This window comes from Vespa mandarinia, chromosome 24, assembly GCF_050613455.1.
Source record: "Vespa mandarinia isolate Hongniang chromosome 24, ASM5061345v1, whole genome shotgun sequence".
Lineage (NCBI taxonomy): Eukaryota > Metazoa > Arthropoda > Insecta > Hymenoptera > Vespidae > Vespa > Vespa mandarinia.
The window spans coordinates 2,702,501-2,717,500 of record NC_140833.1 but is presented as its reverse complement, the minus strand read 5'-3'; the positions used below and the strand labels follow the sequence as shown (position 1 = coordinate 2,717,500).

The window sequence follows — 15,000 nt, the reverse complement described above, 5'->3', positions numbered from 1 at the left end:
TTTTCAATTAATATTTTATTAATCACTGATACTTTATTAATCATTATTATTATTATTAATATTATTATTATTATTATTATTATTTTTCTTTCGAGTATTTTTATGAAGATATGTATATTTTCTTGAAATCTCCTTTTATATGTCATTTCGCATATAAGCAAATATACATGAATATTTTCTTTTTCATTTTCTTGGAAATTTTTTTGTGTCATGAAAAAGTACAAATTTTCTTCCTTTGATCTGATAATTATCAAGCTTATTTTAAAATTCATCAAAAAGAAAGCAAAAAAAAAAGAAAGGGAAAAAAGAAAAAGAAAAAAAGAAAAAAAGAAAAAAAATTATCCTACGAAATAGCAGTGGTTTTGATCCAGGATCGATTTGGATCTTCGGTTTTCGTGCGAATACTTTAAACCAGTGTTTCTCATATTATTTCAAATCTGTATCATGGATATGTGTGTGTGTATATAATTTATAACTATATTTAATTATATCAATAGATAAAAGCATTATTATTAGTATAATAATAGAAATAAAAAAAAAGAATAAACACACACACATACAAATTTTATATTTATAAACTAAATTACAGAAGATATTCCAAAAGGTTAGATTCGCTCTTTAAAATTTTTAAGAGTATATATATATATATATATATATATATTAAAGGGATTTTCTTTTCTTTTTTTTTTCACAAAATTCTCCGTTTGAGTTCCTTCATCGAAGTATATTACACGTTGAGAATCTCTATCGTAGACTAAACATTCCAGAGGAATGTCCACTTATGGCAGAGGAAGCAGTTGTGCTCATTTCAGCACAATCTCATATATACAACAGTATAATATTACAGAGTCAGAGAAGATCGTAGCAATGCAATGCAATATCGACTCTTACATAAATGAGTCCATCCCAAAGCTGTTCCTTTAAATAGCTCCAACGATTAATTAATTTAATGCATTTCAGCATTAAATTAATTATATTGATGATATCTTTTAAATATTAAATTAATATTTATTGTTAATATTTAATCAGAACGAAATAATCTATTGACGTAAAATTACTTATTGATAAACAGAGATAAGTAAGAAATATAGATAAATAGATAGATGGATGAATGAATAGATAGATAAATAGATAGATAGATAAACTCTGATAGAACTGGACCAATGCTCGTTTCTCATCGTTCACAAATGCGCAAAGATAATCCCACACATGTATTAGGCTCCGCTGTCCTGCTTGACATCATCGATTTACGAGCAAGGATATATATATATAGATATATATATAATACTGCTACATAAAAGACTAAAAACATACACATACACACACACACACACAATGTGCTACATTTTTATTTTTACATAGTTAGATGCCTATAAAGTTGGTTAACGATTATTTAGAAATACTTTTAAAAATATATTATTGTATATGTAATTTTTTAAATATATTATTACCATCATCAAAACGATTTACCACAGGAAGGAAGGAAGGAAGGAAGGGTGGGAGGAAATGAGGAAAAAACCACATCCGATTTTGATAAAAAACCTTCTCGGATTAAAGTGCAAGTAAAAGTAGGCCATCAGTCGTATCCTCTCCTTTCTCTCCCCATTTTATCTGCATACTAGCAGATTTTATCCATCTCGTGTTGGTTTCAGAAAAACTAATGTACATAAAGAACACGTATCTCTTTTTGGTTTTTTTTTTTTTCTATTTTTGTTAACAAAAAATTAACAGTCTAATGAGCGTTTATTTAGAGTTTCTGAAATGAATTTAAAAAAAATAGAGAGAGGGAGAGAGAGAGAGAGACAGAGAAAGAGAGAGGAAAGAAATAAAATATAATAATAATAATGATAAAAAGATATTAAGACATCATTTTTTTTTTTTTATTGGATTATTAAAAATATTCCAAGGAACTAAAATGCATTACAAAGAAAAACGAATTATTCGAATTAATTTATGTATTAATAAAAAAGAAAAAAAAATATATATATATATATTTCAATGAATATAGGAGAGATCACTGAAGAGAATAATCGTTCAAAGAATTCGTTCAACGAAACAAAAAACAAAAGGAAAAACAAAAAAAAGAGATAAAATAAAAGAAAGAGGGGGAGAGAGAGAGGAGAGTCATCGAGGCATTTCTTTTTATTCGAAATTTCTAATTATTCTTCCTTTTTTCTTTTCTTTTCTTTTTCCTTTCTAAATACCTTTTTCTTTTTTCCTCAAAATAATTCCGCACGAGTTACAACGTAAATGTGTACGATATGTGCGAACAAAGCTCATGTCCTTGAATAGAAAGAGAGATATAGAGTAAGAGAGAGAGAGAGAGACAGAGAGAGAGAGCTTTTTCATAAATATGGATCAGAAAAATTTGAAAATAGTGATTTCGCAGGAAAACGGAAGTTATCGAAAATCGTGAAAACGACTATGATCTCGATTTCTGTCGATTCCTTTCGATTGAGATAGAGAAATGGATATACCCAACCAAAACGCAACCAGCATTGAATATTTATCGAAGTCAACCTCAGAGTATTTACCAGGGTGAGAGAGTCGAAGCCATTTTGGTAAATACACAACAAACCTAGTACATAATATATATATATATATATATATATATATATATATATATATATTATATATAGACAAATATATCTATACTTTCCCCTATGCACAAACGTTTTTTCTTACACCCTCCTTTTCTAACTCTAAGGACACACTTATACTATATTTCTATTTCTTTCTCTCATATATTGCTCCCTATTTCTATCCTTTTCTTTACAAACATACTATTTTCCTATCTTACTCTTTATATCTATCTATCTTTTTCTTACGCATGTATAAACTATTTCAATCTCTCTCTCTCTCTCTCTCTCTCTATCTCTCTCTTTATCTCTCTCTTTATCTCTCTCTGTGTCTTTCTCTTTCGTGCTGTCTCACCTCTTTTGCCTTTATCGATAGCTTTATCGATAACTCGAGACACCCTTCGACTTCTCTCCCCATATATGCGCTCGAGGCTAATATGAATTTTTCATAAACGACTAAATGGAACTCTACTACTACTACTACTACCACTATTACTACTATTACTACTACTACTATTACTATCTATTACTACTGCTATTACTATGTACAGTACTACGTGACGACGGCCTCCTCATCTCATAAAATATTCAAAATGTCGAGGATGCTGATTTTCAGCTATCTCGCGAATCCTACTCGAGTAAGGTGCTTTACTCTCTTCCCTTCTCTTAAACACTCGCTATTTCGATTTGGCATGCACTATTCTTTTAATTGGAAGAAAGGAAAAAAAATTTGAAATGGAAAAAAGAAAAAAGAAAAGAAAAAATTAAATAAATAAAATCGCGCGCGAGAGAGAGAGAGAGAGAGAGAGAGAGAGAGAGAGAGATAGAGATAGAGAAGAAAAAAAAGAATTAAATAAAAGGAAAAGGACAAAACTTTCCCCTTCTTTTTTAATCCCATACAATGCAATATATATATATATATATATATATATATATATATATAAAATACATATGTATATACACGGCTATATTACATGGTCAGTAGCGTTAAGTATCCTTTCTCTTACACAACCACCCACTCTCTCTCTCCCTCCCATCGTACCCGTTACCAACCAATTCTTGTCATCTCCGAGGGAGAAGAGAAAGAGGGAAGAAGGGGATATCATAGAAAGCTCCTTTCTCGAAAATGTATTCGTAATATTAAACGAGAACGTTGGAATTCGTATTTGGGAGACGCCGTGGTGTTCTAGCAACCGTTATAACTATGCTAATGGCGGCCTCCATGTCGAGTCAAACCGTACGGCGATAGAAAGAGAGAGGGAGAGAGAGAGAGGGAGAGAACTTCTCTCTCTCTCCCTCTCTTTCTATCGCCGTCTCACTCTAGCAAACAGAAGCATTGATGCATGGATGAGAGAAGGAGGGTAATACAATGAGAAAGAGAAGGAGAGAAATAGAGAGAGAGAGAGAGAGAGAGAGAGAGAGAGAGAGAGAGAGAGAGAGAGAGAGAGAGAGAGAGAGAGAGAGAGAGAGAGAGAGAGAGAGAGAGAAAGGGAGAGAGAGAGAGAGAGATAAGCCGACGTTATTAACGAGACCAATTTGGAATCACTGTTCGACGGTAGAATGTAAAGACCCGGAGAATTGTCGAAAGGGATTCCATTCTAATACCTAGGAGCATGATCCTAGCCGTGTAATCGAGAAGAATGGATTTGATATCTTTCGAAGCACTCGACAAATCTTTCAATTCTCCTATATTTCTCTTTATCTTTCTTTATAAATCGATTCGAAAATCTCTACTTAATTAAGTAGAGAACATAAAAGATAGATAGATAGAGTGAGAGAAGTCGAAAGAGACGATGAATATATTTCTAGAAACAAAATAATAATAATAATAAATGTGGTAGTAGTAAGGGTAATGATAATAAAGAAAAATCATCATCATTATTATTATTATTATTATTATTATTATTATTATTATTATTATTAATATTTTGTTTTTATTTACCTTCCTCATTGCTGCTATCCTGAAGATACCAAATTTCCTCCTCGTCAAAATGAGCATCACCGCCGCGATCTTTGCCAGGGAAAAATGCATGAGCCAAGATTTGTCCCCTTCCATCGAATGGATATCCATCGCCATGAGAACCACTGCAAATCCAAATTTTATATCAAGAAAATTTTATTAATAATACGATTCGTTCGTTCGTCGTATATAATAAAATTATATCTAACGATTATATATATCATTGTTCAATTGACGATTCTAATTAAGTTTCTCTTATTTTAAATCCTATCGATTTTGATTAATGTTTACACGATTAATTACGAAGTTTACCGGAATTACTCGATTAATTCCGAAATTTATCATAACGACACGATCATTCCCAAAGTATCGAGGCGTAATTGTAACAAAAATTTCTTTTTTTTTTTTCTTTATTACCTCATATACGATTTCGACTGCTCGTAAATTATATAAATATGCAAAAAAAAAAAGAAAGAAAAAGAAGAAGAAACATTATAGGTTACGATACGACGAAAAAAAAAAAAAACAAAAAGGAAAAAATCTACTCGAAGAGGTTAGGAGTAAAATATAAAAAGAAGAAAAAAAAAAGAGAAAGAGTAAAAGAAAATAATAAAACAAACGAATATTTCTTTTTTTTTTCAGATAGATACAGATAGATACTTTTAACGTACTCAAAGCCGTACAAAATTTGTTTTATTAAACTTTTTCTATTTTTTTTTTTTTTTTAACTTCAACCAATCGCCAGATATATGCACATGAATATCTATGGAGAAGCAACACACTAACGTATACATACATACATACATATATATATATATAAATATATATATACACACATACATATACGTACATATATATAACTTTACTTTAAAAACGAGCACAATGACTATATTCTTTTTAGTTTTTCTACGTACTGAAATATTTCACATGGAATGAACGTTTTAAACGAGATATAAAGTGTCGTAGTATCCCATCGAATAGATCGAAATCCGTATCACGTTGTACGTGAACGAGAGAATTCATCTTCTTTTTCGTACAAAAAGAGAGTGACATGGATACACCAATACACACACACACACATACATATAAATACAGAGTCATTTCGATAGTAAATTCTATATAGAAAAATCGATACAATCATGACAAAATATACTATATCAGATATTCTATACACATTCCATATGACGTTTTGCTTTTGATAATATCTAATAACGTTTATTGCCTCTTTCTCCAATTTAGACATCAGACGATCGTATTCTCACATACGTACTTATAAACACACATATTACAAACGTACACGAACATACACGTATAAATATATAACATCAAACAACACATACAATATATTAACACGTAAAGACTGTTTGTGGATTCACGCGTAGAAAACAAATAACCCTGCAAGCAATTTCACGAGAATAGGAACCTTATTAAGGTTAAACGATAATTACACCATCCATGGATTTTCCTAACATAACCTATCTTCTCATTTATCATTCTGTATTTTTTTTGTTATTGAAAATATAAGAGACAGAGCGAGAGAGAGAGAGCGAGAGAGAGAGAGAGAGAGAGAGAACAAAAAAAAATATATATGGTATTTTTATTTAATTGAAATTTATATAATTTCGATAACTTCAGTCAGTTAATAGTATTTGTTAAATATTCTTTTTTTTTTTTTCATACGAAGATTTTATTTCTTTTAAGAAATTTTACCTACAAAATCGTGTAAGTTTTTAATTGGCAGGAATTTTGAATTCATCAAATACGCGGGTACACTGATATTTAACAAATTTTCTCTCTTTGTTTTTCTTTTTTCTTTTTGTTGTTTTTTTTTTTTCGTTTGTATTTTCTTTTTATACAGAGATACGTCAACCTCTCTGTCCTTTTCTCATTTATAAAATTTCATACACTAAATTGTACTGATCTTTAATTGGCAGTAGAGATATTTCGAATGTAGAAAATATAAACGAGCAAATATAGAAATTTAATTGGCGGGAATTTTGAATTTTAAGAATCATCGATAAACATTTATAACGTTATTATTCTAGAAAAAAAAAAAAAAAAAAAAATAAAATAAAATAAAATTATATTTAAACGAGTATTTAATTTAATTGGCGTGAATTTGCAACTTATCGAATTTAATTAAATACTTCTTTTTTTCTTTCTTTTTTGATTTTATCTTTCTTCCAAAAAAATACATCTCTCCCTCCTCTCTCTCTATTTCTATCAATCTTTCTCTCTTTATTTCTAACTTATTAACAATTTTTCCCCCCCCACATAGAATATTCTATTCCAGAAGATATGTACTTTTATTACGTTTCGAATTTATTTATTATACAGACTTACATTTATAGGGTTAGTTCGTTGTAATCATTAATGCAACTGTAATGTTTTCTACACTACTACTACTATTCCCTCTCCCCTCTTTTTTCTCTCTCTTTTTCTCCATCTCATCCCTCTTTCATTCTAACACAAAATCAATTCTATTACAATCGATTTAACCAGATAAGTAAAATTCGATGTGAAAGCCATTAAATGTGACTGAAATTTATAACTTATTGTACACACATACGCACGCACACAATACATTATATATAATTTTTCTTTATAAGAAATTGGATACTTAAAAAAAAAAAAAAAAAAAAAAAAAAAACAAAGAATAAAATATAAAATAAATGATCTCACCGATGAAAGTAAACTAAGATGTCAGCACGATCGCTGTTAACTTCCTGAAATGTAAGCTTCGAATTTCTGGCCCAAAGGTCAAGTGCCTTGCTCAATTCCAGTCGAACTCCGCCAGTTTCCAGGCCGCTTGGTTGATTGGTTCTCAAACTGTAACATAATTAGAGACAAACAATAGAAATAATTCATTGAATCATCGAATCGTAATATCTAACGATCGTATTATCAACGTATAACTCTAACGTTCTTCTATCGTATCATTTCACATAGACGATAGGACACATACGTTTATGTATTAAAAAATTGAGAAAAAAAAAGAGAAAAAAAAAAGAAAAGAAATTTAGTCGCCATCTTTTATATCATCCTTTTCTCTTTTTTTTTTTCTCTTAAAATCATTATACAGGATGTCTCCATTTTAAAACTATTATGATATTCCTTATTGGTGAAAATTAGAAACAAAGAGGAAAAGAGAGAAAGAGAGATCGGTCAATAGATATTAAGTATAACGCCAAATAATGATTTTCCTCTTTTGCAACCTTTCAAAAACTTTCTCCACAAATCTCTTTAATCGTAACCTTCCTTCTTCGAGTTATTATGAACGTTCTTTGGATTACTTTCCTTCCCCTCCCCCCATTTAACTCTTTTCTTTACCTATCCTGATCCTACCACTTCCACTATTACTACCACCAACATCAACACCAACATCAATACCACCATCCTTCTTCTTGTTCATAATCCAACAGGATGGAATATAATATCCTAGCTATAGAAGATGATTTAGAATCGACGTTGATTTATTGCCATAACGACTGGCTAATGAATTTCTCCTAAATTAAATTGAAAAATTTTAAGTCTCCAAAAATAAATAAAAAAAATATATATATATATCTGTGTATGTTAGTAAGTGTATGTGTCTTCATTGAAAAAGAAAAATATATATATATATATGATAGTTATATATGTAGGCTGTAAAAGCATTCTTTTATTTTAGGTTAGGATTGTTTAGGTTAGGATTTATTTACGAATTATTATTTTTTAGGTTAGGTTAGGTTAGTTTTTCTCTTTGTGTTCATTAAAGATTTTATTATGTAGTAATTCTTTTAATAATATTATAATATATTATAACGAAGATTTAATTAATCATTATTATTATATATATATAATATTTATGGAATGTATTATTAATATTATTATAATTAATATTATTAACAATATTATTAACAGTTTAAAAGTTGATAAAAATAAAAAGATATGTATATTAAATCAAGAATATTATAATATTAAAATGTCACAGAAAACATTTTACATGAGTGAGGATAAAAATCTGCAACAAAGTCAATGTGTATTGTGTATGTGTATTGATCGTGATTCTCGTATAAGTTTTATTCAATTACATTGAATAATAAAATTTTGAATAAATAAATCCAGAATAATTTGAAAAATATGAAATTTAAATTCGTTTAAATGTACATGAACATATAACACGGGATATCAAATTTCTTTTGATAAATAAATCTTGTGGACGAGATAAAAGAGGGAAAAAATAAATCGAAAAAATTGATATTTATGCCGATCGATAAAATGTCGACAAGAAAATTTATAAAAAAAAAATTGGACAGAAATATACACATGAATTCATTTATGTATTAATGTATGATACATGCATATATTATAATATATTAAAACATATATTTTATTATTTCATATTAATTTGTTTCTTTTTCTTTCTTTCTTTTTTTTTTTTTTTTTTTATAATACCACATTGTATTACTGTATGATATTATATGATTTTATTATACGAATATATATTATATAGTATTAATATATAATAAAAGATCAATATAATAAGTTTAACATATAATTAGGTATTAGTACAGTATACCAAAATATATATATATATATATAAAATATATTTGGACTTTTTCTCGATAAAATCTCTCTCTCTCTTTTTTATTTCTTCATTTATTAAATAAATATATCTTTTCTTTTTATTTTTCTCTATTTTCATTTCAGACAAATCTTTTTCTTTCTTGAGCCATTTTGAAACAGAAAGTTAGGTTAGGCTAGATAGACTAGGCTTAGATCTAAGCTAGAAGGTAGTATTAGGCCATGCAATAACGTGAAACCCGGAAATACTATGCTCCTAGCAAATAGTATTTTCTCTTTACCTCTCCTTGTAATGTTTCTCCTAGTTTCTGCTAGTTTATATAGGTAGTACACAGAACACTGAATATACAAATTACCATAAAGTAAGTATGCAAAAGGGGAGTAGTACACAAAGATTAAAACAAAAACGATCGGTCTCGATGGGTTTAATCATTCGACTTAAGGATGGAAAAATTTCAAAATCTTTCATCCTTGAATAAATTATTTTCTTAAATTAACCCTTTGAATATTTTCCAAGTAAATAATAATGATAATGATAATGATGATAATGATGAAGTAGTACAAATAATGACGAATAAAAACGTATAAGAATTTTTTTTGCAATATAATATATTTTATATGTATATATATATATATGATCTAGAAAAATATTATAGAAAATTTATGGGTAAAAATTAGTAGATCTATTGATCTATGGGAAATTATTGGAAAGAAAAAAAAAATATAATTATACATGGAAAGTTTTGAAGTATGTATAAAAAAGAAATTATATATAAAACAATAAAAACCATATATATATATTATATAAATATTGTATATATTATATAGTATATACAATCTTGATATTAAAATTAATACAAAAAGAAATCATTGATGATCATTGACAACAGTAATTCAATTCTCATTGAAAATGAAAATCAAAAATGAAAATACGTATGTTCAAACGATCTTAAACTAATTTTAAATGAAATCTCTCTCTTTCTCTCTCTCTTTCTCTTTATAACGAGATGGACAAGGGAGAGAAGATGGAAGGGAGGGAAGCCCAAAGAGGAGGAAAAATTCAATTTGAGTTCACGTCATAAATGAAGAAGGACGAAAGGAAAATAAATTGAAAAGCATACGGACGGACGAGTTGCCTTTTCTTTTTTTCATCTCTTTCTCTTTTTTCTTTTTCTTTCTTTTTTTTTTTTCTTTTCAATTTTTGTTCTCTTTTTTCTTCGCCTGCAATAGTGCTAGCCGACTTTCCAACTCGAACGTTCCGCAAAGTTCTTCTATTTGAATCAAACACAACCACGTTCCACGTGTTGTGTTGTTTCTATTACACAACTTATACAACCTAAAAACACACACACACACACACACATTTACACACAACTACGTATACGTATGTATGCATATATACGTGTATACACACAACACATATAAACAAATCTTTTTGAAAGAAGCTCGAAATTGCCTTTGGTTTCTCTTTAGCCACTTTCGTTTCTACTGGGTGGGACAAAAAAAATTTCTTCAGGTGACATCTTTTTCCCCTATTCCCTCTACTCATTTTCTCTTTGTTGCCTATCTTTTTCTTTTCTTTCCTTTCGTTCTTTCATTTTTTCCTTTCATTTTTTTGTTTCCTCCTCTTCATATCAATTACTCCTTCGAGACCTTATTGAAGTATCTAACTTCTTTGTTCTCTTTTTTCTTTTTCCCTTTTAAAATTAGTGAAAAAACAAAAAAAAAAAAAAAAATGAAAAAGAAAAAAGAAGAAACACTACAGGCCTTTATATGGTTAGTAAAATTTTATAGAAATTTCATTAACTGTCCGGTCTGATTATAATAAAAAAAATTATTCAAAAAGATTTTAATTGTGATTTTAAAAATTGGCAAAAATATATATATGTATATATATATTTTTTTTGATTCACCCCGTACATAAAATATATATATCTCTTTCTCTCTCTCTCTCTCTCTCTTTATTCATCTATCTTTCTCTTACACACATACATGTCAATTGTCGTTTTAAAAAATGAACAAAGATAGAGTGGAATAAGTTTGACCTCTCTTCTGGTCATCGTTGTTTATATACTCCATAGGAACATATATATATATATATAGTTTAGATGTTTCTGGTTGTGTATTGTCCTTCGTAAAAGTTTTTCTTGAATCCGATCGACGGAGAAGACACATATCAGAGTCGGCCGGAAGTAGTCAATTGAACTAGTCAAGTACAATTTATCATCCACATACCGGGTGTTTCATTTTCCTTTTTATAAATATAAAGTTTGCGATATCCAATCGAAACTTGAAATTCCTTGGTTGGTGAAGTTAGAATAGATTTATCTTTTGTCGAAAGAAATTGTCAATGTTGGAATTCACTTTCTCTTTTTATTCTGTTTTTTTTTTTTTTTATTTCCAATAGAAATATTTATACACACACACACATTTATATATATATATATATATATATATATATATATATATTGTTCCAACATCATTCATTTTATTTTCTACAAATAATTCATAACATATCCCATAGTGAAAAAAAAAAAAAAAAAAAAAAGAAAGAAAGAAAGAAAAAAAAATGAAAAATAGAAAGAGAAGTGTAGCAAGAGATATGTATTATCTTTTATCTTTGTCAGTGTCCAGATAGATCGGTGTTTATGGCAATGAGTTCGACGCGTCGAATGACAAACGTCCTTTCTCTTATCGTTCACAGTTATCTACGATCGGATGGAAAGCAGAAACATGACAATGCGAATGCGCAACACAACCCCCACCCCCCTCTATCCCTAGACCTACACAACCATCTCTTTTACTCCCCTTTCCATCCTTTAGCAACCCACTCTCGTTTTGTCAGCCTGTTTCCGTTTACCACGACTGTAAAATGTCAACGAGAACACATCATGTGTATATATTTTATATATATATATATATATATGTGTGTGTGTGTGTGTGTGTGTAGCGTACTGGACTTGTCGGGATCTCGATCGATTTTCGATTACGTCATATAACGATGATATATAGTAAAACCTAGAAAATATACCGTTACAAAACCTAACATGATTTATGACACATAACATACGAGTTTATTCGTCTTTAATGCACGAATCAACGTAATAAAAGCATAAGGAAAAAAAAGGACATATATATATATATATAAAAAAAAAAAAAAGAAAGAAAAAGAGAAGGACTTATTTATATATAAATTATTTGTTGTACTTCATAATACGTAATTTTTTCTTGTCTTTTTTTTTTTTTTGTTCACTGTCGATATCGTATGTATTTAGGTTATGTATTTTGTTTTATTTTTATTTTTCTTATTTTTTTTTTTTTTTTACTTCGGTCAAATGTCGTCATAACCATCGATAAAGAGTAGTTATGAATTATTAAATTTGTTTCCTTAGTCAATCGATAAAATTGATTGCAATTTGAAACACTCGATTAAGCCGATGAATTATACCTGTAAATTATTACGGGCGGGGGGAGTAGTAGGAAGTAGAGGTTATTTATTTATTTATTTTTTTTTTCTTTTTTTTTTTTAATTTCAGTTCTCATTATTCATACACATTTCCATTAATTGTGTATACATGCGTATATATTGTAATATCGCAAAAAAGAAACAAGAAAAAAAATGTATATATATATATATTATACACGTTGTACGAACAAACCCATTACTATCGATATAATCGAATTAATCGAGACATCGATTTCAGTCAACTCGAAAATATACCAATAATAATTAACGAGGATAAATCATTAGATTGGATTTGATTGTGTTATTCGTCTTTGGCCGGCATATTTGTTTTGTCGTGAATTAAAATCTCAAAAAAAAAAAAAAAAAAAAGAAAAAAAAGAAAAAAAAATTACTCGGCTATTTATTATATTATTATAAAAAAAACAAAAAAAGAAAAAAATATAGGTTATGTGCAACAATGTCTTTGATTTCCGTCGCCATTTTCTTTTACGACAATCATTTCACACGAAAATAATATCAAGAAAAGAGAAATAAAGAGAAAAAAGAAAGAGAGAGAAAGAGAGAGAGAATGTTAAATGAGAGAAAAAGAAGTTTATATATCTCATTGAATAATATCTATCGAAGTTTATTAGGGTGTTGAAAGGATCGTTATTTACTCGTTTCATTAACCAATACGATAAACGGCACAATAAGCGAAACGAAACGAAAGGAACTAGATCGGATTTTCATTGGTCCATAATTATTGGCCGTTTAAAACGGCGAGGTAAAGCTTTTCGGCTTCTATTATTTCAAGTTAAAGCGTCGTAACAATTTGTTGCTTGTAAAGCGTGCTAATTACCGTTGCTCTCGCATCGATGAACGCCGACATTTGCCCTATAACAATTCATCTCTCTTCTCCGTATAATTCATCCCTTCTATCCTCCATCCCTCATCTCCCAAATCCCTATATTCCCCTCCCCATCCCTCCTCAACAGAGCCCATAACCAACACCAAGCATCATCCCAACTCTTCCTACTACTCCCATTTCTATCTCTCATCACCACCCATCATCAAAACCTTCCTCTACTACTCAATCTATACCCGGGGTATGTATACAGTGATTTATGTTTTGCTAGTTCGAAATTGCAACGTTCATAAAACGTCAACGTTTCCGAGAAATATGAGTTTATTCGTATCGAGAGAGAAAGAGAGAGAGAGATCATTTCTTTCTCTTTTTTCTTTCTATTTCTTCTTTTTTTCGTTTTTTTTTTTTTCATCATTTTTCTTTTTTTCAAATCGGCAACGATCAATACTACGATGATGGATCTATGTTATTGTTCTATCTTTCTTTTCCCCTGTTCTTCTTCCTTTTTGTATTTTTTTCTTTTTAATAAAAGAGAGAGAGAGAGGAAGAGAAAAAAATTATCGATCACAATTGTCATTGTAATGTTTAAATCATAATTTGAATATAAAAAAAAAAAAAAAAAAAAAAAGAGTAGATAAAGATTCATTATTTCATTAATTCTGATCTACGAGAGAGATCTTTTGGATTTTTAATTTAGATAAGCTGAATTTTTTATTTCTATTAATATGAAATATCTCATGTACATAGGAATTTATTGATATTATAAATTTATGGTAATCGTTGAAAAAAAAAAAAAAAAAATAAATAAATAAATAATAAAGATCTATTATTATTATTGTTATTTATGATCTCTGCAAGTATTTAATTTACGTGTATCATTTCTAAATTTATACATATATATATATATGTGAAAAAAAAAGAAAAAGAAAAAAAAGAAAAAAAAGAAAAAAGAGAAGAAGAAAAAAGAAGGAAGCGTAGGGGTTGGGGGTGGGGGCGCGGGTAAACGCGAGGAGAAAAAAAAATTTTCGAAATATCCTACCATCTATCAATCTATCTATTCCATCTATCCATCTATCTATCATCAACAACAACTAACAAGAACCAGAGAGAGACAGAGAAACAGAGAGAGAGAGAGAGAGAGAGAGAGAGAGAGAGAGAGAAAGAGAGAGAGAGAGAGAGAGAGAGAGAGAGAGAGAGAGAGAGAACCTATGTCAAACCAAGCAAGCCAAAACCAGGCGGAACCCTTTCGAGAGGAGATCGAAAAGCGTGTCAATGGCTTGGCTCTGACACTGGCTAAGTGTACTCGAAATAACGAGATTATTGACGGAATCGATATATCTCGTCGAACGATTTAACGCGACAATCTCTCTCTCTCTCACTCGTTCCATATATATCTCGAACATACATATATACATACATATATATATATATATTTTATTATCGTTGTATGATAGGATCACAGTGGGATTCTGTGTGCCAGACTATAGTAGAATAGTCTGAATACGATCGCAATCACTGTCAAAGGCACTCGCGAATTGTTCCAAGTACCTGCCCGTTATCTTCTCTTCATCTCGCTCGCTCACTC

The 15,000-nt window shown here is 29.3% G+C and overlaps 1 protein-coding gene across 2 annotated transcripts in view; it reads right to left on the bottom strand.

Moving 5' to 3' along the window:
- The window catches only part of Mmp2 (Matrix metalloproteinase 2), a 171,059-nt gene that overhangs the window by 17,936 nt on the left and 138,123 nt on the right, over nt 1-15,000 (bottom strand). For both annotated transcript variants that reach the window (XM_085663849.1, XM_035868422.2), the window contains exons 4-5: nt 7,222-7,368; nt 4,522-4,664 (exon numbers count right to left, since the gene is read on the bottom strand). In XM_085663849.1, coding sequence (XP_085519975.1) covers nt 4,522-4,664; nt 7,222-7,368 — 290 coding nt within the window. The remainder of the gene's footprint in view (nt 1-4,521; nt 4,665-7,221; nt 7,369-15,000) is intronic.